The sequence below is a fragment of the Oculina patagonica genome, chromosome 14 (assembly GCF_052425735.1).
Source record: "Oculina patagonica isolate OP01 chromosome 14, crgOcupat, whole genome shotgun sequence".
Classification (NCBI taxonomy): Eukaryota; Metazoa; Cnidaria; class Anthozoa; order Scleractinia; family Oculinidae; genus Oculina; species Oculina patagonica.
The window spans coordinates 13,912,374-13,934,967 of record NC_135771.1 but is presented as its reverse complement, the minus strand read 5'-3'; the positions used below and the strand labels follow the sequence as shown (position 1 = coordinate 13,934,967).

Genomic DNA, 22,594 nt, shown 5'->3' with positions numbered 1-22,594 from the left:
ACAAGATGGCGGCCGGAGTGAGGAAATCAGTTGTTGATCGATATTTTACACGGATCTTTAGGACAGGTTCGGTTTGAATACGTCTTAACATGTTACTTTTAATCATATTCTTTGTGCAGATGAATTATTACCGCCGTCTTTTGGCAGTTATACTCTTGTTTTCATTCTAGACATCAAGGGCAAGCTTTGTGAGGATCAGTGTGTCTTGCAGCATTCAAACAAGTAAGCTTACGTTTAAGTTTTAAGAGCATCTTAAGTTGAAAATAATCGAATAAAAGGCGACATAATTCATCTGCCAATTATTTGAATAATTTAAATTATTTCTCATTTTTTCTTACCATGTTTTTCCATTGTCGTAATCTGAAGCGAACAGAATGTGTGAATGTGTGAATGTATATTGCTTTGAATCATTCCAGGATTTGCGTCATAACTGTTGCACCCAGTCATCCTGTACTCAAATGTAAGCAGATAACAAATGTCAATTTTCAAGTGAGTACCAAGGTGAACCGACTGGATAACAAAGTGTCAGGAAAAGGAAAGAAAGGCGCACAGCACCTGCAGCCAGACTCTCTCATTTGTGAAGTCACATGTGCCAGTGGTGCCAAATATTCACTGTATAGGTATGATTTACGTCTGGAGGAGAATTGTAACCCTGATACTTATTGCAGTTTTCAGTGGGGGCCCAAAAAGGGGAGAAAAAAGGGGGGGGGGGGGGGAAAAACGAGAGGCTGTGGACAGTCTAAGTTGTCAGAAATGCGAACTATGAAATTCAATCCTCGACCAACGTTTAATGCTTTTTGCTACCGTCAATCGTCTGAGCAGACCTCTCGGGAAACAGAAGTTCACTTCAACCGGGTCAAAAGCTCACATCTGTCAGTTGTGATTAGTAGATTTCGATCCATTTTGTTTGTTTCTGTTTTTCATGGTTCCTTTGCAGTCGCCATGATTATGATTGACAGCAACAAAAAATGTAATCGTTAGTTGGACTTTAAAGTTCCCAGAGAGGGGAATGCTTTGTTCTTGTCCACCAGCATGGCTGCTGTGATGTCAGCTGCAAACCAGCAGTATTTTAATTTTTCCCCATCACTTACTATTTTCTTGCAAATTTGTTGATTTCTCCTTATTTTTTTATAAGCTGCATTAGAGGAAAGCTAGTTGAAGTGAATGAAGAACTGGTCTCAAAACCACAGCTCTTGTTGGAAAAGGTTTGACATTACACAAAAAACTATGTTTACAGAAAATAATATTTTGTTATTTTCACACTGATCTACCGGTATTTTTGTGTCAGCTTTTACATGATGTGTATGGAGAGTTTGTTTTTAGGCCGAGTCGGAAACATTCAAAAATCCCAAATATTGATGTATTTAAAGAACTAGTTGATCTAAAATATAGAACTGAGAAGTATATAGCATATAGCAGTAAAAAATAATACGCAGAGCAAATTTCAAACTAGGTGGCATTTATACATAATATATAATGGCTAAATCATAAGCTCTTACGAGTAAGATAATGTTAAATAGATAAACATTGTAAAGATAGATATATTGATATATTGTAATGGTGTCATTGGTATATATGCACCGAAAATTTGTAAGTCTGTAAAATTTGTATGCAAAACAATGGCAATAAATATGTGGAGAAAAAATTAAAAAAAGAGTTTGTTTTCAGTTTATATCACTGATCACTGATGGGTTATTTATGTTTTTTTTTATCTGCAGCCAGAAACTGAAGGTTACCTTGCCGTTGTTCTTCCAAAACTCACTGAGAATATTCTGGATGGACACTTAACAAAAGACAAATATGACAAACTGCTAGAAAAGAGAAAAACACAAAACGGTACATGAGAGTAACAAAAGTATTTTAGTTGGCAGTATTCAAACTATGTTTTATTAACTAACACATGAAGTATCTTTGCGGATCTTGAGTAAAATCACTAGACAGCAATCCATCCGTCTTATTTCTTAGTCTGTCAGGCATGAAGCTAAAAAAGAGCCTGAATGGGAAAGTGGCCAAAGGAAATCTGGGGGGCGATATGTCCATAAAAAATGGGGGGCTATTTTCAGGGCCTACTGATTTACAATCTGATTTTTTTATCCATTGTCAACCCTGGGAGGCATTGAGAAAACTATAATTGGACTAGTAACATCAATACAAAGAGATGCAAAGAGATATGTTCCTTAAAAATGTCTCTCCCAGATTCACGGATTTTCCCTATCCATTTCTCCACTGGCACTCTTTATTGTTTCATGCTTGATGGACTAAAAAAAAGAGGGATTGGTGGTAGTTTAAAAATCACAAATACTACACAAATAAACTCCTGGATAATTTTTAGAATGCTACGCAATAACTGGATGACCAGATTTTAATTTGAGTGCCCTTATCACTCAGTCGTGCTGCCTCTGTAGAAACTGATGAGTATCTGTCGTTTTTTAATGGCAGGGGTAGCTTTGTAAGCTGATGGATGACAAAACCTCACTGTATGCTGATACGGAAGAGATGCAAAAAAACTCAACACAAGTATACAGAGAAGGCACAAGAAGGCTTCAACAAGGATGGTTATAAGCGAGGACTTCAAGATGGTGCTTTGAACTTGTACATCAAGTTTACTTTGTGAGAAATAGCCAACAGCTACACGCCTCTAGCAGACTGTTGAAGTTCATGTACAATTTAACTGACGAAATCAAAGAAGGATTCTAGCATTGGATGTTATCCAATGTTTCTTTGGGCTTAACATCAACTGAGATATCAAGCTTGGAAGAATGGCATGAATATTCCAACATTTTGCGTGCCAAATGATCTTGGTTAAAAAAAACATAGCGCTCAGCAACCTGGCTGAATAAGCTTGATAATGGTTTTAGTACAGAGTATATGCGAAACGACTTACACATGAGGACCACCGAAAAAGATTTTGGCCATATTTTAATGTATAAAATAAACCGTACACATTCTTTGAAGCGTGAGAGTCAGGAAGATCTAGCTTTCAAGAAAACAAGACGCTAAAATGTATAAACGATTAAATAGTAAGTTAATGATACGTCGGTAGGGAACTGCATCAGAGTAATATAATTAAACAAGTACTAAAACCCGAAACAGCGAAACGAAACCACCGAAAGGAAACGGCCGAAACGAAAAATCGCCGAAACGGCCGAAACCAGCCAAAACGAAACGAAATCACCGAAACAAGCAAAACTTCAAGATTAGACTGTTCACAGCCCTCTATTTTTTCGTGTTTTTTCACTCGATGAGCGCGCGGTGAGAACAGCGAGAGAACTAGACGCCAGCGCAAAACGAAAGAAGCAAGGGGTTCCTGTTAGCCGTTTCGGTGGTTTAGTTTCGTTGTTTCGGGTTTTAGTACATGCCATATAATTATGGCCTTGAAATGATAAGGCAAATTAATCAATTTTTTTTAAAAGCTGACGTTTTGAGGGTTAGCTCACGTTAGCTTGGATATAATCACCACATCGGTGATAATTATCTACCGTAAAGTTCCGAAAGTAACGACTTGTTAAGAAGCAGTGGGAATAACAGATACAACAATTAAGCTGTACCGATCTGTTTGATAAACCTTATTCGACAAGAAATATGTTACTTAGTTCTCAGTGAGTCTTATAAAGGCTATTTTGTTATTCTAGGGTGGGCTGACGGACATACGGTACATAGCCTGCGTAGCAGTCGATTCGTTTCCAAGCGCACGGAGCGAGCGAAGGAAAAGCAAGCGGACGAGCGCGCCAGGGGAAGCGAAAAGATGGGGAGAAGCTCGCACGTTCGCGCTTGGAAAGGAACCGACTACTACATGATTTCGCTTCCCGAAAATAGTGACCCCCGATCCTCCAAAATAGATGTAGGAAAAGCTGCTAAATCCAAAAGTAACGAGCGATGGCTACTTTCGGAACTCTACGGTATTACAGTACCGTGAATTTCAAGCCTCGCGTTATACAGGCGACTGAGTTTCCACATGATAAACTGAGATTCACATTTAGAGCTCAAAATATATTTTTTTTTAAATAAAATAAAACTGGAATTTTTTCTTTAGTAAAGATCTATGATTAACACCTTTTAGCAGTTTTGACCTATTAAATAAAACTTCACATTTTAACACGGTTGTTTCAGTCCAATCTTATTCATAGACGTTTCCTGCAGGGAACTCTTATCCTGTGATCTCTTATTCTGTGATTTTACTTCCTAAAAAATTGTGTTAGGTTAAAACAACACTTGCTCGCGTTCTTATCTACAATCTTTCGGCTGCAAAGCTCTTGGAATATTAAATCAAATCAGTTTCGTCATATATGCGTCACATATACGTCATACGACAGTGTGCGCGAGACAAAGGCAGTTATGACATCACAGCGCTTTTCCACCTGGACGAAAGAAAAGTAAAATGGGCTTTATGAAGGCGCTTAAAACTCTTGAAACCCTTGAAAAACCTGAAGCGATATTTAACAGGAGGCTGCAGTCTAATCCTTATTATCCATTTGAAATGGTTGAACAAAACAGTAAGTGATCATACAGTGAAATGTAGATTTCTTGAACCTCCTGATAACTCAAACCAGGCTTACTTTTAATTGGTGCTGCGCTCTATAAGGAAACAACTGTCTAAGTGCACACGCAAAATGGCCTAAACAAAAGTTGAACTGCGCGAGTGAAACAGTTATTAATTAATTTTGAAAAAATGCTGCCCTTTCTTACAAATAAAAGCTGACCGCAAGCAAACTGGAGTGAAACTAACCGCAGGCAAACAAGAGTAAACAAACCGCAAGCAAACCTGAGTGAAACTAACAACAAGAGAACAAAATTGAAAATTTTGATTGCTTTAGACAGTTTTTGGTTGCGCAATAAAATTCGTCATTTTGCGCGTGCATTTAGACAGGTAGACAAAGTTTAACTTCAATGCTTCACTTAGCCTGTATTGCAGGCTAAGTATATCGGGGATTTTATGACATGTCCGGCTGCAACGCAGGCTATGCTTCACTTAGTTAAACACTGCGATTTTCCCCGATTTCTCGAAGCAATTGTCGTCTCCCTTGGAGACTCCAGAAAACGGGATTCCACTTGATATATAAATTACTTTATAGACTTCTGGTTTGAATGTATGAATCTAATAGGAAGTACTGAGTAGAAATTGTTCCCCCCCCCCCAAAAAAAAAAAAAAATTCTATGAGTAGTTTCTTTTTTTCTGAGACTTATCGCATTAGATATAAAGTGAACAAGTTAGAACTTAGCGCGACTGTAGCTTGATTGTTGATTAAATCAATTCCCTGTCAACAACAATATACCGTAAAATGCCGGTTATAACCCCCCCCCCCCCCACCCAGTTATAGGCCCATCTACCTTGAAACAAAAAATACATACTAGTTATGCAACGCTTTCTCGTGGTATACTATGGAATATCCCACGAGTCACTTGTATTTTCTCGGTATACACACGAGCCTTTAGGCGAGTGTGTATGCCAAGAAAATACAAGTGACAAGTGGGATATTCCATAGTATACCACGAGAAAGTGTCGTGTAACTATTTTATACCATGCCATAGAAAATACGCTTACTAAATGTCGTCGAGAATACAGTCGCAGCGCATTATGGGAAGGTTGGGTTGAATACCGTCGAATATACAACGGCTTTCCTGTATTCTGATTGGCTGTATTTTCTATGGCATGGTATAAATCTGATTATAAGCCCCCCGAGATAAAAGCCCCAACCCTCTGCCGGATGACAGTACTAAACAAGGCTAAATGTTGTTTTTTATGCGTTTTTAAACTTAAAACGTATTTCAATCAACACTCCCGTGGCTCGTTTCGAAACGTTTTTTTTATTCCACTTTTATAATATAAGCCCTCCCGGATATAAGCACCACCGCTTATAAGCCCACACAAAACCTCTTACGAAGTTGTATAAGCCCATGGCTTATAACCGGAATTTTACGGTATTCAGATAAAGCAATTTTCGATTGAGTGTCGTAAATCCAAAACCAAAGTACACTCTGGCCAATTACAAAGGCAGACTCGTTCCCAGTCCCTACTTATTTGTTTCTAAAGGCGATAAAAGACTGGGGCGGAATGAGGCGAGGGTTGCAGGGCAGGCTGGGAAGGTTTTCGTCCGGCCTTTCCTTGATGCAATGCGTTCTAGTCCATTCTCGTCCCCATAGCCCTTTCGTTTCTCTTAGCCGGCTTGGCACGAGAAAACGGAGGGCTCTGGGGACATAGGATTTTTGAATAAATTCGAATTTTTTTGATTGGCTGTTTGGAACAAAGAATTCCTAAACGGAAGTCGAAAACGTAACGACTCTCTCTTACATTCTTTTGAAACGTCATGACTGCATACATGAAGACCGGAAGTCCTAGAATCTAGGACTGGAAATCCTGTGTCCCCAGAGCCCTTTGTTTCCTCGTGCCAAGGCCCAGCCGGCTAAGAGAAACGAAAGGGCTATGGGGACGAGAATGGTTCTAGTCAAAACCGCCAAGGGAGCGACTGGGAACGAGTCTGTTACAAAGGACACAGACAATCCAGTGAATCAATCAAAACTGTTAAAAACCAAAAAATGTAGCTGGCGCGAAGCGCGGGAAAATGTGTGTGAGCGAGTAATGGTTGGTTTTGGTTTTACTTCTGATTGGTCGAAAAAAAGCGTGAGTTTTTTCAAGCCCAGCCATTACATTACATTACCCAAAATTTCCTGTTAGGTTAAGATTATTTGACCGCATTCATAGTTTTGTGCAGACTAGAAAGGGAAACAAAAAGCCGTACTTTATTGCGACAACCCAAATCGCAAAGCTAACTGCATGTACTACTAAGTCATTTAACATCCGACCAGTCCGACGTGCCCTACTAACGGAAGAATGGGTGCAATAAATAATATGACTTTATCTGATTTCGAGTTGCCTTTTAAATTGCAGAGTTTGTTCTTACCCTAAGTCGGCGACGATTTTACATTGGGACATTCATGGCTGTGGTTTGTATAGTTGCAGTGATCACGTGGGGTCTTGCGCACGAGGCTAGCGTAAGTTATGTATTGTTAATTATTGCGCGCGTGAAAGTGTGGAACATTAGTACTATGGGAACCATCTAGCGCAGCCAAACCAATGGTGGGAATTAAGGCAATATGGGAACTATGTCTGTTTTAAGCAGGACCCTTTGTCTCACTTTAGAGGTCAGATATGGGGATATTTGTCTTTTTGACAGAGAGAGACTGGAGCTGAAAGAGTTGCTATGGCAACAATACTAAGGGTGTCATTTTGTTCCTGTTGTGATGCACATTTGTGGCGCCAAGTTTCAAGAACACTGCTTCAATATTTCCAGAGATATTTTTTATTCAGTATTTTACCATTTTTTAGAGTCAAATCTTATGACGTCATCACTGATCTAATTTGCATAATACCAAAACGTCAATATTTCGAAAAGAAAAACGCCATTCTTCTGTTTTTCGAAAGGCCTTTCAAATAAGCAGAAAATATTTTTCATGTCATATACACTTTAAGCCAAACTGACAGAAAAATTAATATGTTATTGAAGCTGGGAAAGATCTATATTGCATATTGGGAAAATATTAGTCGAAGTTTTGTTTTGTTTGCAAGTTCATAGGCCTCACTTTGCAAGGAGGCGTGTTTGTCTAACAAATAATAATATAACAAGAGCACACTTGTAAAAAAGGTTGTTGGGTGGCCACGGTAAGGTGCGTCGCGCTGTGAATTGTCGTCCAGACGTAACTAAGAAAGAGCTCGGATCTCTGAAGCCATACTATACTAAAAAAATGCTTGTAATTGGCTTGGACTAGTAGGCTCACTTTGCTTGTCTCTAGCACTAACATCCTTTAACCCCCCTCTCCCTCCTCAGCAATACATGTTTTTTCTTATTCTGATCGGTGCTGTGTCAGCCATCATGGCTTGGGAAAACCGTGGACATCGCACATGCGTACTGGACGGGGAGCGCGCACAGTACTTGTGTCAAATTGGCGAGCATTCAGTGGAAAATGGCAACTTCCATAATGTTTACATCAGACTTAAGGCACAAAAACACGGTAAGAACCATGTATCTTGCTACTTCTAAATTAATAACTCCTCAATCATCCGTTGTCATCACCGTTTTTTTTTCTAGCGGCGGAGTCGCAGTCGGAGTCGTAATCGGAGTGGAAAGACCGCTTACAATCGAGTGAAAATTGAAAATCGTAGTCGTAAGCGGACCTATAACCTCGACGGAATTGGAGTCGGAAGAATCAGAATGTTTCCATCTTCTTTGGATTCCGCTTATGACTCCGTCGCTTATGTACTAGTGTAAACCAGATTGTTGGAGTCGCAAGCAGAAGCGGAAGTTAATTCTCAAGTCCTCTTTGTACTTCCTTTCTGTTTGCGACTCCGACAATCTTATTTTCACTGGATCATAAGCGACAGAGTCATAAGCGAAATCGGAAACTCTACTTACCATCGCGATAGTTTGTTTAGAAACTTGCCAGTTTTTATCTTCTTATCTTATATCTTTAATAATTTTAGTAATTTTACTATAGTGCCCCCATCAGCCATAAAGCTTAACACCTTTGCTTGAGTAAAGTTAAATTATGATGTTGATGATGATGATGATGATGATGATGATGATGATGATTATTATTATTAGGTGCTGGTGAAATGTACTACTACGTTGTATTCAACGGATTTCACGTGACGGAGCAAAAGATCACATCTTACTCCAAAAATGACAAGGTAATAAAATTCTGTGAAAACCATGTCACTGAGCGTGAGAGTCTGTGAATAAAATCCTAATTACCATTCAAATTAAGGGGGGTCCTTCTTAACTACCAATTTGTTGCTAAGAAACATTTTTGACCGTCATTTTTTGGAAACCAAACCTCCTACGGATAACTTTTTGCACAACTTTGTTTCATTGAAGAGTCCTTCAAGTGTTCCAAATCACGGCTATATTTGACTAGTCATGTGACCGGAATGGAAAAAACCCTAAAACTAAAAGGGCATGCAGATCTGAAAATTAAAATCAGTGCCAAAAGATAAAGAACGTCCGCGTCTTCGTATGGTTTTTATGAAATTTCCATTATTATAAAAGTAATGGCGTAATAAAGACCCGTATTTTCAGACTTTCTTTCTTTTGTTTGCAGGGCCTAGAAAGACAAAATAAATTGTTTGCAAACACGATATGTAATACAACAAAATAGTTTGCATTTCAAAAAAATGTTTGCAGAGGTGCATAAACAAAAAAATAAGTTTGCAGAGGAAAATTTTTCATACCCCACCCCCTCCAAGAAAATAATGGTCCGTCCCTTATTACGTTGTACAAGGTCGTTGTAACTTTAAAAAAGGTTATGGGGCAACAATTTCAAGTGGTATTGTTTATTTTACGAATATGGTGACGTCAACGTTTCAGGGGCACCCAATGAAGGTGGTGCTAAAAAGGTTTTTTCCCTTTTAGTTGTAAAGGGGTGTTACGCAATTGAGATTTTGCGATTTGTAAATTGAATTTATGCCGGCGGTAAAATTGGTGACCCTTTGCCACTCCCAAAGTACCTGTCGACCTCTTCGCCCACTGAAGGTGTAATTTTTGATTCTCAACATTCAGGTATGATTTGTTTGATTATATTGTTAATTTGTATTATCTAAAATAATTTCTTTATTGTTTATTTAGAAACTACGTGTTTTAGCCAAGAGACTAGCGGAAAACCTCAATCTCAACTACTTTGATGTAAAAGCAAACTCCAAGGATCGTATCCTTTATTATTCAACAACTATTTTACAATGTCATGGACCAAGAGATTGCATGAAAAAAGTACATGAGCAGAACGCAAACAACAACATAAGAATGAGCCACCTTCTCTCTCTTCCTTAACTTGTGTTAGATGTTATTCGTCATCGTCCTGTGGTTGAAGTTCTAAGTCTTAATAACAGCCAAGTAAATGTTGCCCACCCTGTGTAATTATTCTGATAACAATTTAAGTATAAACTTTACGCATGGTCGGCCTTTTAGGCTGTGTTAAATGAACAAAATAAACTTCTGTTTTTGTTAAAAATGTAAAACATTAAAAGTGCTGATAATTTTGGTATTTTTCGTTTAATTGCTGATAACTCATTTAAAAGTTTTGACCTTTTAATGTTTTACAAATCAGTGTTGTTTGATGTTTAATAATTACTGAAAGCTGTTCCTATGTATTTGTATTGCAATGCTCTCACATTTTCCGATTTTACTTGTCCTTAAAGTAGAACTGTATTGTGACCGGTTTACCGTATCAGCCTACAATTACGGAAAAGTCCTTGGCGCACAGAAAAATGAGGAAAAAAATGAGACTAAAACTACGACGTTACGTATTCTAACACAGAACGTTTGCTTAACTAAATTCAAACCATTCCGTTCTTCTCTCTGTCGTAAATGGTGGTCGAGGGACTGACCAAAAGTCCTTTTTCACGAGTTTGCAAGTAACTGGTTTTGACACGTGTCAAGTGAAAGTATCGCAAAACACCTATCACAACTTCACAGCCGGTATTCCACCATTGGCCATTTCAGGTTCTCAATCGTAACCACAATCCGCGACATAGCAGGCGGAAACACCTTCACAACTTCATGCAAAATTTATAAAGGAGCACAAAGAAGCCGAGTGCTACCAGAACTGACCTATCTAAAGCTCACGGAAAGAAATCATGTTTAAAGCTTCTATTAAAGGCGTTCTATCCGGAAAGCACGCTTGAACCAGGCGCATAGCTGAGGTTTTTGGAAGGGTGTTCGTATTGACAGCCTAGGAGGGTCTGGTGGCATGTCCCCCCCATAGACTTGCACCAAGTCGCCCTTAAACCACGCGTCGAAGGACTTTGAGAAAGTCTAGTCCCCTCAGAATATTTTGAAATCTAGAGGCCCGGAAATGCTATTTTCAGCATTGTGCACGTCAATATTTCAAACTCGATGGAGTGTAAAATAACAGGTATTTTAAGTCATAAAAACAATATTTCCGGCGTTTTTGTTAACTTGATACACTCATACATACATACATACATACCGGCTTAGTACACTAAACGTTTTACAAAAGCTTGACCTGTGCTGCAAAGGCATCTCAGGGTAAACGCTTAAGACCCCCACCCCCTGGCTCCACCGTCAATGCACTAAAAGCAGCGTCAAAGCGTCAATTAAATACTTTCCCGATACGTTTAGCGTTTTCTTGCAGGGTAATTTAAAAGCTGCAACACTAAAAGTGTGTTTTCCATCCCCCCACTATTTGCTTAAAGCTGAAAATCAACAGTTTGTGTTTTCAGTCCTCCATTATTATTGACCTCCAAAGGGGGTTCGTTCGAACCCCTCGAACCCCCCCCCTCCTACGCGCCTGGCTTGAACAAAGATGAACCCTGTGACACGGCATAACATATTTACCTGCTCGATTTTTAATTCTCCCTTTTTTAAGTTAAAAGCTGAAAACGTTTTGTACATTAACTACCAAACTGTGAATGTTTGCATTTGCATTTCCGCTTCCCACTATGGTGAGAGGACGAAGCCTGCATGGTGGTAGCTTCGGGAAGGCTATCTGAAGTGCTAGTCTCCAGTGGGAGGATGTTGGATAATCCTTTGAAGAAAATTCTCATTGAGCATGAAGGATGACAGGGGAACATCTCGTCTAGCGCGTCTCTCACGGGCAAAGAAATTTCAGATTTCACTCTCCATTGGTTCTTCTCAGGCTCATAACATTCAACACTTACTAGTTGTTGCAACTCACATTCTCTCTCGCATTCAGTCAGACTCTGAATGTCACAGCTCACAGCATACAGCTTGCCATCTGCGGTCAAGAGGGTGTCAAATGCTTCCGGTTTCTTGATGCTTGCGATAAACTGCCATTCATTTGTTGTTTCATTGTACATTTCACATGAACGGTACAGCCAATCCCAGTCCTGTTGAAATCGACCACCAGCAATGAAAACTCTTTCGTTCGCTGCAGCTCCACAAGCCTGACTTCTCGCTAACTGAATGTCAGCTACTTTGTCCCACTGGTTTTGGCTTAAGTCGTACCTATCGACATCGCTCAGGTATGCGTACTTGTTCTCGACACCTTGCCTTTCTACAAATCGTACACCGCCAATAAAATATATAAAATGGTCATTGGCTACAACGCAATAACTCTCTCTTTCATTATTTGGATGAAAATGATCAAGTGATGCTATATCTTCCCATGAGTGTGAGGCCGGGTTATATTTCGAGATGAAAAAACTATGCTCACTGTGACAAGGGTCAATCATTATCCACAAACCTCTTACGGGCTGCACACGACGAACACATGCATCACACAGCAAAGCGTACAATTCATCTTCATTTCTCACAAATATTTGCCACAAACATCTGTTTTCCAAAGGCCGCAATTGCATCCAACTGTTTGTGTATAGATTGAAGCTGACCATATCCAATGACAACAGTAATTTAGTAGTATACAATTCTCCTTTACAAGGGAAAAACTTGTCAAAGCTGCTATACTCAGATGGTATCTCAGCTAACCTACACCAGCTATCCTCATCAGGAAAATAACAAAGGAAATCTGCACCCCTACGCATTACTATAGCAGGAGACTTAAGCGACTTTCTTGGTGTTACAGAGAAATAATCAAAGTTTTTAGAGTCAATCAAGTTCATGGCTTCATTCAGAAGATCCAAACAACCTTTGTTCTCTTTCACCAGATCATTTGTCACGATATCATGGCGTAGAAAGTCACGCGATACATAAACAAGTCGAACGTGACGAAAAAACTCGGCAAAGTATTTCTTTCGCTTGCTTTTGTCGCGATCAATCCATGCTAGAATGAACTTAAACACATCTTCCTCAGCGCGAACATATATTTCATCACTTAAAATACACATTTCAACTTCCTTGCCCGACATACTCAAAAGATTTTCCGGGTTCGCTGCGTACACGACGGTGAAATTTGCAAGGATGAATTTCTTGGTCTTGGAACGAAGTTCTTCGCATTGATATCTTTTAGAAAAATAATAAGTCGAAATGCAATTTAAAGAATTCAATTTTTGTGCTAAAATTCTCTCAGCGAGAGTTTTTAGTTTGTGAAGAAACAAATAGTCGGCCATAACGATCATGTCTCGGGCATTGTCTTCAGCCAATATCTGAACATGACCAGTGTAAATAAATTCCAGTGTAGCCGCCATAACAGACTCGCTAAACATCTCCAACCGAACTACTCCTTCTTTAGACTCCTTCATGTCACTGTTCAGCAACTTTTCAAAGAAAGGACTTGCTTCTGAAAGAACTTGTCTGTGAGCTTTGAATTCCTTGCCATCTTCGACCACCAAAACAACGTCGCATGGACAATCGAGTGTGTCTTCTGGCATAAATAGTTCATTCTTTAAGCTTTCTTTACTTGGACTTGGAGTAATCTGCACAGGATTGTCAGCAGCTGGTATTGAGGTTGCCATCTTACATGTATTGTAATGTTTAAATAAATGGAAGTTTTCTTCTCAAAATTCACAACGCATTTCAATATACCTTTAAAGATGAATTCCAGTCCGTACTGCGCAATCTCGGCTGCAATGTTTATGTGAGCCCACCACGAACGAATCAGTTACAAGCAAAACTAAAAATTCCGCGACAAACTTACCTTTTTCTTCATTATTAACGCCAGATATCCTTGCAGAACAAATAATAATGAGTAGAAGAACCTTGACGCTATTTCAAACCGACGTTTCAGCTCATCGGAAATTCTTGAACGAAACGAGCTGTAATGGCGGACTAAAAAACTTCATGTATGCTGTCACCGAAGTGTAAGGTTTCAACGAATTCAAAACAAAAACGAAAACAAACCCCGAGTCTGCGCAGTACGGACTGGAAATCAGCTTTAAGGGACACCGCGGCAGAACGTCTACGCATGCGCTGAATTTAGCACTTCCGGTCATCTTTCCAGTCACTCAACGGGCTTCACTCGCTACGCTTTCGGTTCAAGGACAGTCGTGGCCCACGTTTTAGGGCCTCTTCATATGATCCCGGTTGACCGGGCTGGCCCAGTTACCGAGATCTCGGCTCACTCCTATTTTCTTGTAAAATTTTGGATGTGTTCATATGAGAAGGTGGGCCAGCCCGGTTACCGATATCTCGGTTTCTGCAACCGAGATCTCGACAACCGGGAAGAATATTTTCCCATATGAACGCTCCAGCCCGGTCGCCGGGACGCAACTTTTTTTGAGAAAATAGCTTCCCTTTCGTAATTGGGTGGTCCAAATGGTTTAATTTTGCCTTGTATCTATTTCCACTTCAGAAATATGCGAATTAGCTTTATTAATAAAGTTACATGGGTCATTAAAGCTACGATAGTCGCGAAAGATGCAACTTTATGTGTCGCCATTTTGCCTTCGTGTCTTGAATTTTATCCCCGTCAACCGGGCTAAAATTTTCCATATGAACAGAGGTCAAAATCCGTCCTGGTAACTGAGGGCCTCTTCACATGAGCCCGGTTTACGGGCTGTCTCAGTTACCAGGACGGATTTTGACGTCTGTTCATATGGAAAATTTTAGCCCGGTTGACGGGGATAAAATTCAAGAAACGAAGCCAAAATGGCGACACATAAAGTTGCATCTTTCGCGACTATCGTAGCTTTATTGACCCTTGTAACTTTATTAATAAAGCTAATTCGCATATTTCTGAAGTGGGAATAGATACAAGGCAAAATTAAGCCATTTTGACCGCCCAGTTACGAAAGGGAAGCTATTTTCTCAAAAAAAGTTGCGTCCCGGCGACCGGGCTGGAGTGTTCATATGGGAAAATATTCTTCCCGGTTGCCGAGATCTCGGTTGCAGAAACCGAGATATCGGTAACCGGGCTGGCCCACCTTCTCATATGAACACATCCAAAATTTTGCAAAGAAAATAGGAGTGAGCCGAGATCTCGGTAACTGGCCCAGCCCGGTCAACCGGGATCATGTGAAGAGGCCCTGAGACAGCTCGTAAACCGGGCTCATGTGAAGAGGCCCTTAGTTGTTTTGCTTTGTGAATTGCGGTGTTTTAATCTGCTGTCATGGATTACAAACTAAATATGACCGAAACAATACTCGATAGATTTAGAAAAGGTAAGTCGTGGATTCGCTGAGGCTTTGATTCTGAATTTGAGCAGCAGATGAGCTTAAATAAGCTTAGGTTTATCACACAAGGCGAGAAGGCAGAGTTTTACTTGCCAGTTTTTCTTGATCGATTAACCTTGACTAAATTTATACTTTCTTATCCAGTAATTGGTTGCATGTTGGTGTATTTTTTAGCTTTAATTGTTTTCAGTTCTACATTTATTTAACCTAACACTTCGGCCTAAAAAATGACAGCACGCAGTCGCTTCGTTTGTTTTTCGTTCAGCAGAGGTATAAAAACTTTTTAAAGTTTTTTTTAAATAACACCCGGTAGTGAGATCGATTTTTAATTATTTGGTTTTTGGTTTAAAGCAAGTTTTTAAACTAGACTTTGATTCTGTTTTTCCTTTTAGATTGAGGAGAGATAACCGGTACGATAGTTTGAAAGTTTGGTAAATTGAACGCCATGTGCGAATCTGCTAGTTTCATGTTCGCGCGTGAGGCAGCCACACGGACTGGAAATGTGGAAAACATCCGCCAAATAGACGAATATTTGACCTTGTGAGGAGGATTAAGAAAATCAAATTGCCTTTGTCTTGAATGGAAACACAATTTAAACTTGTTTAACTTCTCGGCTAACAGCTTTCAATCCAGCAAAAACTCCAGGTAGTCCGGGAGTATCGAAGACTCAATTCATTCATGTTGAACAAAGCAAACACTGAGCAAATGTTGTTTTCTTTCATGTTTTGTGACTTTTTTTCTCAGTGAAGGCAAGAATTATCGAAAGCCTAAACTTGAAAGTTCAGTGGTTCTTTATTTTGGTTTTATGTTGTTTTTCTTTCTCATTTGTCTCCCCTTAATTTGCGAGCAATTAAAGCGGGCAAAGTGATAGACACAGTCAAAACGAAATTGCCGCTGTCGACTGTCGAGCGCTTGCGACCTGTAAACTTCAAGCATCATTTTCAATGTTGGTGCAAGCAGGAAACTCTATGGTGCAAAAGTATGAAGCTACAAAAATAAATAAACTTTTGAATTAGACCATTATTTTCCTTAAGTTTCTTTGCTATTTCTTAAGTTTTGTGTTTAAACTTCGCGCGACGGGAATTTTGTATTTACGCGACTGGACTAGTTGTACCTATCGGTAAGTGCCAACGAGCGAAATACTCATGTTTGTTCATAAGAAAAGATATTGAATGGTTTTTGATAGAACTATATTTGAATTGACCAAAATATGGTAAATTGTATTTTAGGTAAAAATACGGTAAAAACGTTTTTTAGGTAAAAACGTTTGACTTTCTTGTGCGTATGACATGCAGTAATTTTAAGCCTGGTTTTCACTAGCGACGCAAGCACAAGCGCAAGCACAAACGCAAGCAGCATAAGTAGTTCGTGCCAAGTGAAAACGAACGTCGACATAAGCACAAGCACGTTAGCATAAGAATATGATGTATACAAGTTAGAAGGCTTCGTTCTCGACTCCGTTCTCCCTGCAAATATTGTGGCAGAAACTATCTCTCCTCTACTCGTGTGACGAAGAAAGTGAAAGCGACTAATAAAGGAGAAAAACGAAACATTTGGGATTATAAATATTTTTAAAGAAAGCATTCGTCTCCGTTTTTTTCGCTACTCAAGTCCGCGCCTGGGCCTTTTTGTTTTTTTGTCTACACTTCTCCGAACATTCTCGAAAAACGTTTATCAAAATCAACCGCGGCCTCTGCGACTTTGTTCAAATGCTGGAACTAGTACTTCAATTGGCTAGACACGGCTAGACGTAAACACTTTTCTTGTGCTTATGCGATGTTTGTTTTCACACGAACGCAAGCACAAGAAAAGGACAAATTTTGATCCTTGTGCTTGTGCTTGTGCTTATGCTTGCGTCGATGCCGTTTTAATAAGAGCTGTTATGCTTTAGTGAGCGTCGCTTTGTATTGATGTTATTCCTACGCGGAGCGAAAATGCGTGCCAAATAATATATAAACGGTATTTGATTTGGAATAAATCATCGGTCAAACAATTACTATAAACACAATCAACACTAAAAGGTAGCATTTACCCGACTTCAGCATTCTCATAAGTCAAGAAAACTCTACTTGAAGTCAACAGTCCGCTTTTAATTTTCATGTCTCTCTTCGATCGTAAATCAAAGGACTCCCAAAGTCGAAACATTATTTCATCGCTTTGAAGACCTTGATGTTCATTTTTTCGGCGGTCGAATATTCTGTAGGGTATTCTCTTTCGATTTATAATTCCCTAAAGGTGTATTTATCGGTAAAGGGATGAATGACCACATTGAAAATTTTAACAGCGAGCCGCGTTGACGCCATTTTGGACATTTGCTCTCTAGCAAGGAGTGAGAGACTGGGAACCAGTTGGGAAGAACAATACAACCCAAATATGGGGTTTACTTACACCCAAATATGGTCAAAAAAAAAGTCCCTTACGCAGAACTTAAGATTTTCTCTCCCTATACACTCATATGCACACGGCTCTATGATTCTGCCGCCTCGACAGCCTCGCCTCTTGGCTCGGCTGTCTCGTTGGCAATTACATAGTCAACCGGAAATTTTTCAACCAATCAGAGACGAGATAGAAAGCCACATAGGCTTATAAGGCACTAAACAAGGAAATTGTGGTTTCTTCTATAACAAGTAGCTACTTAGTAGCTCGAAACCGGGTGGTTAATGTTTAACCACTCTTTTAGCTAACAAGAAAGCCTAAGGCTTTTAGACGACCCAGTAGCATTTATATTTCCTTTTGTTGTTGTTCAACAAGTAGTGCGTTATGCTAAAGTGTGACATGCGATATACGATACTCGGCCGTCAGTATTAAAGGTCAAAGGCACTTTGATCACTTTTGAAGACTTTGAAGGTGGATATATCAGAGTTGTTTTCGTTTTACTTTTAAAACTCATAAAATATAACGCGACTCTTTCATTTATATCTTATATCAACTTAGCAGCAATTCTATTTTGCACTGTGGTCTAAGCGATGATTTATTGTTAAGTTAAACACATGGAAAACGCGTATAACGCACGTAATTTTAATCCCTCAAGTGGCAAGTAATTTAAAACATTTCCTCCGTCCCATTCCCCTTGCCCCATTGAGGCAATTTCAAGTGGGTGATGAAAGATGACCAGTGTTAAGCCAATCAACATTCGTGACCTTCAATGCCCTACCGACAAAAAAAAAACAAAAAAACGCCGGGTAGATTATGAACCGGGGGGCACCAGACCTCCACCCGGTTAATAAGTAAAATCCTAACTTTTACCTTTTAACCTTTTTGCGTCGAACTTCGATATTGTCTCGTATTTCACGGATCGGTGACGAAATACGAAACGATATCGGAATATTCGGGACCATCTCTTGATGTGGTCGTTTGGCCGGTCGGACCGGTCGGACCGGTCGGACCGGCAAATTTACTCTTCCATACTATCGCTTTCAGTAGCTTCTCGCAGATGCGGGGAACTGGGGAAAAGAATGCAAAATGGAAAGGATTGTTCCACTCGGTTGGCCCGGAAAATCGGAAAATGTCGTTCCATTTTACAACAATCAGTTCCTGTTGGTCCGACCGGTCGCACTTTGAAATTGAAAAGTACCCGACTTTAGACGTATTTTCTCAGTCTGTAATAAAGTTCCAACATCTAAAACCCCCAAATCATGAGGTCTCAAAAATTTAACCCAAAAATTCGTGAGGTTTGGCTCCCAAAAAAAGTTTTGGTTTTTCCAAAAAAGGTTGGCCCTCCCCTGCATTTTAATAAAAAAGAAATCCTGACCCCCCTGCACCTTTAGGTGACTGACAACCCTCCCCTCACTACTACATGGTACATCCATGTTTCATGCCGTAGAAACCTCAGAACATTTTGCATGTGAACTACGGCCGCAAAATGTATAAACATGAATAAACAGCTAATTCGAGAAAGGTTGTCGGAAAAAAGCACAAAAGTGCACGTGACAAGACCGAAAGGTGGTCTGGGTATTTACTTGAATTTTGCATATTGGCCAAGAGGTAATGTACAAGTTTGTATTTTCAGTGTTTTTGCACGTGAAGAATTGGTTTTTCCTCTCAGGAGGCTTGTTTCTGTAGCTTTACCTTTACTGTCGCATGTCTTTGAGTTTTGAAAATTCTTCTTAAATTCAGCGTGGCTGAAAGTGCCTTGTTTTTACATGACTGAAAAGAAAGAAAACGTGCAAATTCGCGTTTCTCATGTCGCCATCTTATTGCTGCCGCAGCGAGTGAGCCTGAAGCGAACGAGCGAGGCAGCTCTCTAATCGGCAAAGGATTACTTTATGGGGCCTGCAATCACTTTTCTTACGAAACGCAAGAAATTGTGGTTGGCGGTAAGATCAAAGGCGCAAGGAATTGTGGTTATGTGCGAATGGAAGATTAAGGATGCGCAGTGGAGTTCAATGTGATCCGGCCTCGTTCCCCGGGCCTCATTGGGATTGATATGCGCTTTGATATGTGATCAGGCGCGAGGCAGGAAACCGCTCTAAGTCTCCTTTAACGTATGATTGTACTTCCCTGATATCGCTACAAATATGGCTTGTTATAATATTAAATCTCAGTTCAATTTTACGATACTTGATCATTTCAAACATAAAAAAGTAGTACAGTTCACAAAGTTACTGCATGCAAGCATGTTTCTACATCATCCTTCCCCTTTGGCAGCATTTCTACCATTTTGGTATACTAGTTAGTATTCAGCACGTGCAGTAGCTCTCTACTTCTACCCAGACCACCTTTCGGTCTTGTCGCGTGCACTTTTGTGCTGCTTTCCGACAATCTTTCTCGAATTAGCTGTATCTCAAAGTTGAATGTGTGTGCACTTAAACAAGAAAATGCGAACATGGCATGTAAATCTTACGCAGGAATCAATTTGATTACTTTGACGTGAACAACACACAGTATACAGCTTGCCATCAGCGGCCAATAGGGTGTCAAGTGCTTCACGTCTTCTGGAGCTTGCGATTAACTGTCATTCATTTGATACAAACATCAGTCCTGATCACTTCAATCCGCAATAAACACTTTTCCTTTCACTGCAGCTTCATAGCCTCTGCTTCTCGCTTATTAAATGTCAGCTACTTTGACCCAGTGTTTCTTACTAAGGTCATACCTGTCGACATCCCTCAGGTATACGATCTCCCGGACACCGCAAATAAAATACAAAAATGGTCACTGATTACAATGCAAAAATGCGTTCTTTTATACAGATATAAAAGATCAAGTAAAAATATAGTGATTCTGGTTTATACTTCGAGATGAAAGGATTATGCTTCCTGATGACACAAGGAACAATCATCTCACCACAAGTACATACCTCAAACAGCAAAGCTTACATTTCATATCCATTTCCAACAAATATTTTCCACAAAAATTTGTTTTCCAAACTAAGACGGTTATCGCATCCACTGAACTGTTAGTGTATGGATTAAAGCTTACCATATTCAATGACAACTGATGTTTAGTAGTAAACAATTTACCTTTACAACGGGAAAAATTTTTCAAAGCTGCTATACTCAGGTGGTATCTCAACTACAAAGTACAATAAAGTTCTCACTAAATGAGTTGAAAGTGCCTTTAAAATAGTTCAAAGTTCCAAACGTTTCGGGCTCAGCCCTTCATCAGTGTAAAGTCGGTATCTCAACTAACCTACATCAGCTATCCCCGTCAGGAAAATAACACAGTTAATTCTGAGAATCAGCGCAACCATCAGATTTGTGAATAATCTGCTAGCAGATTATTCACTTTTCTGTTGGTTGCGCGCGCAATGCATGATTACCATGAGCAATGTGGGACACATCTGACAACGAAGGAAATTCATATTTCGTCGATTCGCTTCTTTAACCGTGCAATTAATTGAGCTATATTGAAAAATTGCAGGACAATTAAGTCTCAGAAAACGCAAAATTATCGACAAATATTGCGAAGGAACTAGTCCATGAATACCTTGAGAAAAAGCATTCAGAAGTAGGACGACTAATAGGTTGAAACCGTTTGTCGTTATTTTTTACCAGAAAAACAATGTATAATAAAAAAATTATACGATTCGGTTTTTTTGATATCCGGAATAATCAAGATCTCGGTAAGTGTAATCAGCCTCAGCCTTTTGGCTTTGACTGATGACACTTACCTCGACCTTGATTATTCAGGATATCACAAAAACCTCATCCAATATAATTGTTTAAAATCTGCACCCCTACGCATTACTATAGCAGGAGATTCAAGCAACTTCCTTGGTTATCACAGTTGTAAATTATTAAAGTGGTAAATTTTAAGCTCGGCGATGCATAATGAAGATTATGTAACATGACACGAGCGTGGGACAAAGAAAAAAAATTATCATTTATTTTATTATTAATCTCCGAGCTTAAAATTTACCATCTTTATTATTTACTACACACTTGATGATTTCGACGTTGTTGATCCTTGCAGTATGCAGGACGCGTGTCACACATCAACCTAGTAAAATGGCCCAGCTCATCACATGTCTCTCGTAGCTGAGTTGGTTAGAGCGCCCAACTGGTATCTGGGAGGGCATGAGTTCGATTCCCGTCGGGGACTCAGAATTTTTCTTTCTCCCACGCTCTTGTCATGTTGAACAATTTATCTTCATTGCTTCACATAATTATCGTATCAAAATAAATCTTTTCTGGCAACGTCAAACATCGAAAATCAATTTCAAAGTTCCACTGATTTCCACAAAATGGCTACACGTGAGAGTTTGCCTGTACAGTAGCTTGTGAACTTTGAAATTCATTTTCTTAGAGTCTGATAAGAAATTGTTGTTGGTGTTTCTTAACCTTTCATACACAATAGGATTTAAATTATTCTGGTACTCAATTTTGTCCAACTTAAATTAATATTACTCGACTTCTTGGAGGATTCCGTTTTAAGCTCCTAATGCGTTTTATCTGGAAAGCACGCTTGTTACGATCAACCCTGTACACGCGGCATATTATATTTACCTGCAAAGATTAATGACAGTGTTTCATATTTCTGATTCTTATTTTGAAATCAGTCATAGTCACTGTTCTCTGAGTTATACTTTTGATAGATGTTTTATGCGAAGATTGCACTCGAGGTAAGATAGACCTTGTGTAAAAACATAGTAGTGGGGACTGCGACTGAAAATTGCTCCTAAATTAGATGATCCCTTCCAAAGTGTCTAAAATTGTCAACAGATCGTCCGCTTCGTCCGCCATCTTGAATGGGCTTGAGCACGCTTGATGAATCTGCTCAACATTGGTGACTGCGCTATTGCTTAGCCGTTTGAAGTTCGTCGACTTTCATAACCACTTCCCTCTACTAACTGTGGCCTGAAAATATTTCTGAGGTACGTGGAAGTGTTTCTCCTACTGACCAATCACAACGCTCGTTCTCTCCACTTCACTTCACTCACTTATTTGACTTGACTTACAGATTCAGAATTTTGATATAAATATATCAGTAGTCTTATAAATTTTATTGATCAATATACTTAACAATATTTACATTCAAGTGTATGGACAAATGTTTATATACTAGGGAGATATAAGCTACTACATATTAGATCAGTGGCCTTTAGCTCCCCCAGGT

At 39.5% G+C, this 22,594-nt stretch overlaps 3 protein-coding genes and 1 long non-coding RNA gene across 5 annotated transcripts; 3 read left to right on the top strand and 1 right to left on the bottom strand.

The window, feature by feature from the left end:
* On the top strand, positions 1–4,001 carry LOC144638041 (protein Abitram-like). 2 transcript variants are annotated; one of them, XM_078497148.1, is made up of 6 exons: positions 1–66; positions 171–222; positions 417–620; positions 1,136–1,205; positions 1,719–1,836; positions 2,440–4,001. In XM_078497148.1, exons 1-6 carry the CDS (start codon positions 6–8, stop codon positions 2,451–2,453), a joined length of 519 nt encoding a protein of 172 aa, XP_078353274.1. In that variant the 5' UTR covers positions 1–5; the 3' UTR covers positions 2,454–4,001. The 2 variants fall into 2 exon arrangements, with proteins under 2 accessions (XP_078353274.1, XP_078353275.1); XM_078497149.1 differs by having other exon boundaries at positions 1,719–1,855.
* Positions 4,002–4,358: 357 nt separating this feature from the next.
* On the top strand, positions 4,359–9,975 carry LOC144638035 (cation channel sperm-associated auxiliary subunit TMEM249-like). Its single transcript, XM_078497142.1, has 6 exons — positions 4,359–4,493; positions 6,887–6,990; positions 7,824–8,007; positions 8,598–8,683; positions 9,618–9,696; positions 9,829–9,975. Exons 1-6 carry the CDS (start codon positions 4,379–4,381, stop codon positions 9,903–9,905), a joined length of 645 nt encoding a protein of 214 aa, XP_078353268.1. The 5' UTR covers positions 4,359–4,378; the 3' UTR covers positions 9,906–9,975.
* On the bottom strand, positions 9,716–13,421 carry LOC144637987 (kelch-like protein 40). The gene has a single exon (XM_078497081.1). The coding sequence runs from the start codon at positions 13,379–13,381 to the stop codon at positions 11,402–11,404; it is 1,980 nt and encodes a 659-aa protein (XP_078353207.1). The 5' UTR covers positions 13,382–13,421; the 3' UTR covers positions 9,716–11,401.
* A 452-nt stretch (positions 13,422–13,873) lies between these two features.
* On the top strand, positions 13,874–16,127 carry LOC144637935 (uncharacterized). The gene is made up of 3 exons (XR_013567829.1): positions 13,874–13,921; positions 14,924–15,025; positions 15,430–16,127. It is a non-coding gene; the product is annotated as an uncharacterized LOC144637935 (long non-coding RNA).
* The last annotated feature ends 6,467 nt before the right edge of the window (positions 16,128–22,594 follow it).

Bases quoted from the DNA above. Each gene is read 5' to 3' on its own strand.
- LOC144638041 (XM_078497148.1), top strand. From the start codon at position 6: ATGGCGGCCGGAGTGAGGAAATCAGTTGTTGATCGATATTTTACACGG. The intron at 67-170 runs GTTCGGTTTGAA...TTTTCATTCTAG, and splicing joins TACACGGATCTTTAGGACAG to ACATCAAGGGCAAGCTTTGT. The intron at 1,206-1,718 runs GTTTGACATTAC...TTTTATCTGCAG, and splicing joins CACAGCTCTTGTTGGAAAAG to CCAGAAACTGAAGGTTACCT.
- LOC144638035 (XM_078497142.1), top strand. From the start codon at position 4,379: ATGGGCTTTATGAAGGCGCTTAAAACTCTTGAAACCCTTGAAAAACCT. The intron at 6,991-7,823 runs GTAAGTTATGTA...CTCCCTCCTCAG, and splicing joins GTCTTGCGCACGAGGCTAGC to CAATACATGTTTTTTCTTAT. The intron at 8,684-9,617 runs GTAATAAAATTC...TTGTTTATTTAG, and splicing joins CTTACTCCAAAAATGACAAG to AAACTACGTGTTTTAGCCAA.
- LOC144637987 (XM_078497081.1), bottom strand. From the start codon at position 13,381: ATGGCAACCTCAATACCAGCTGCTGACAATCCTGTGCAGATTACTCCA.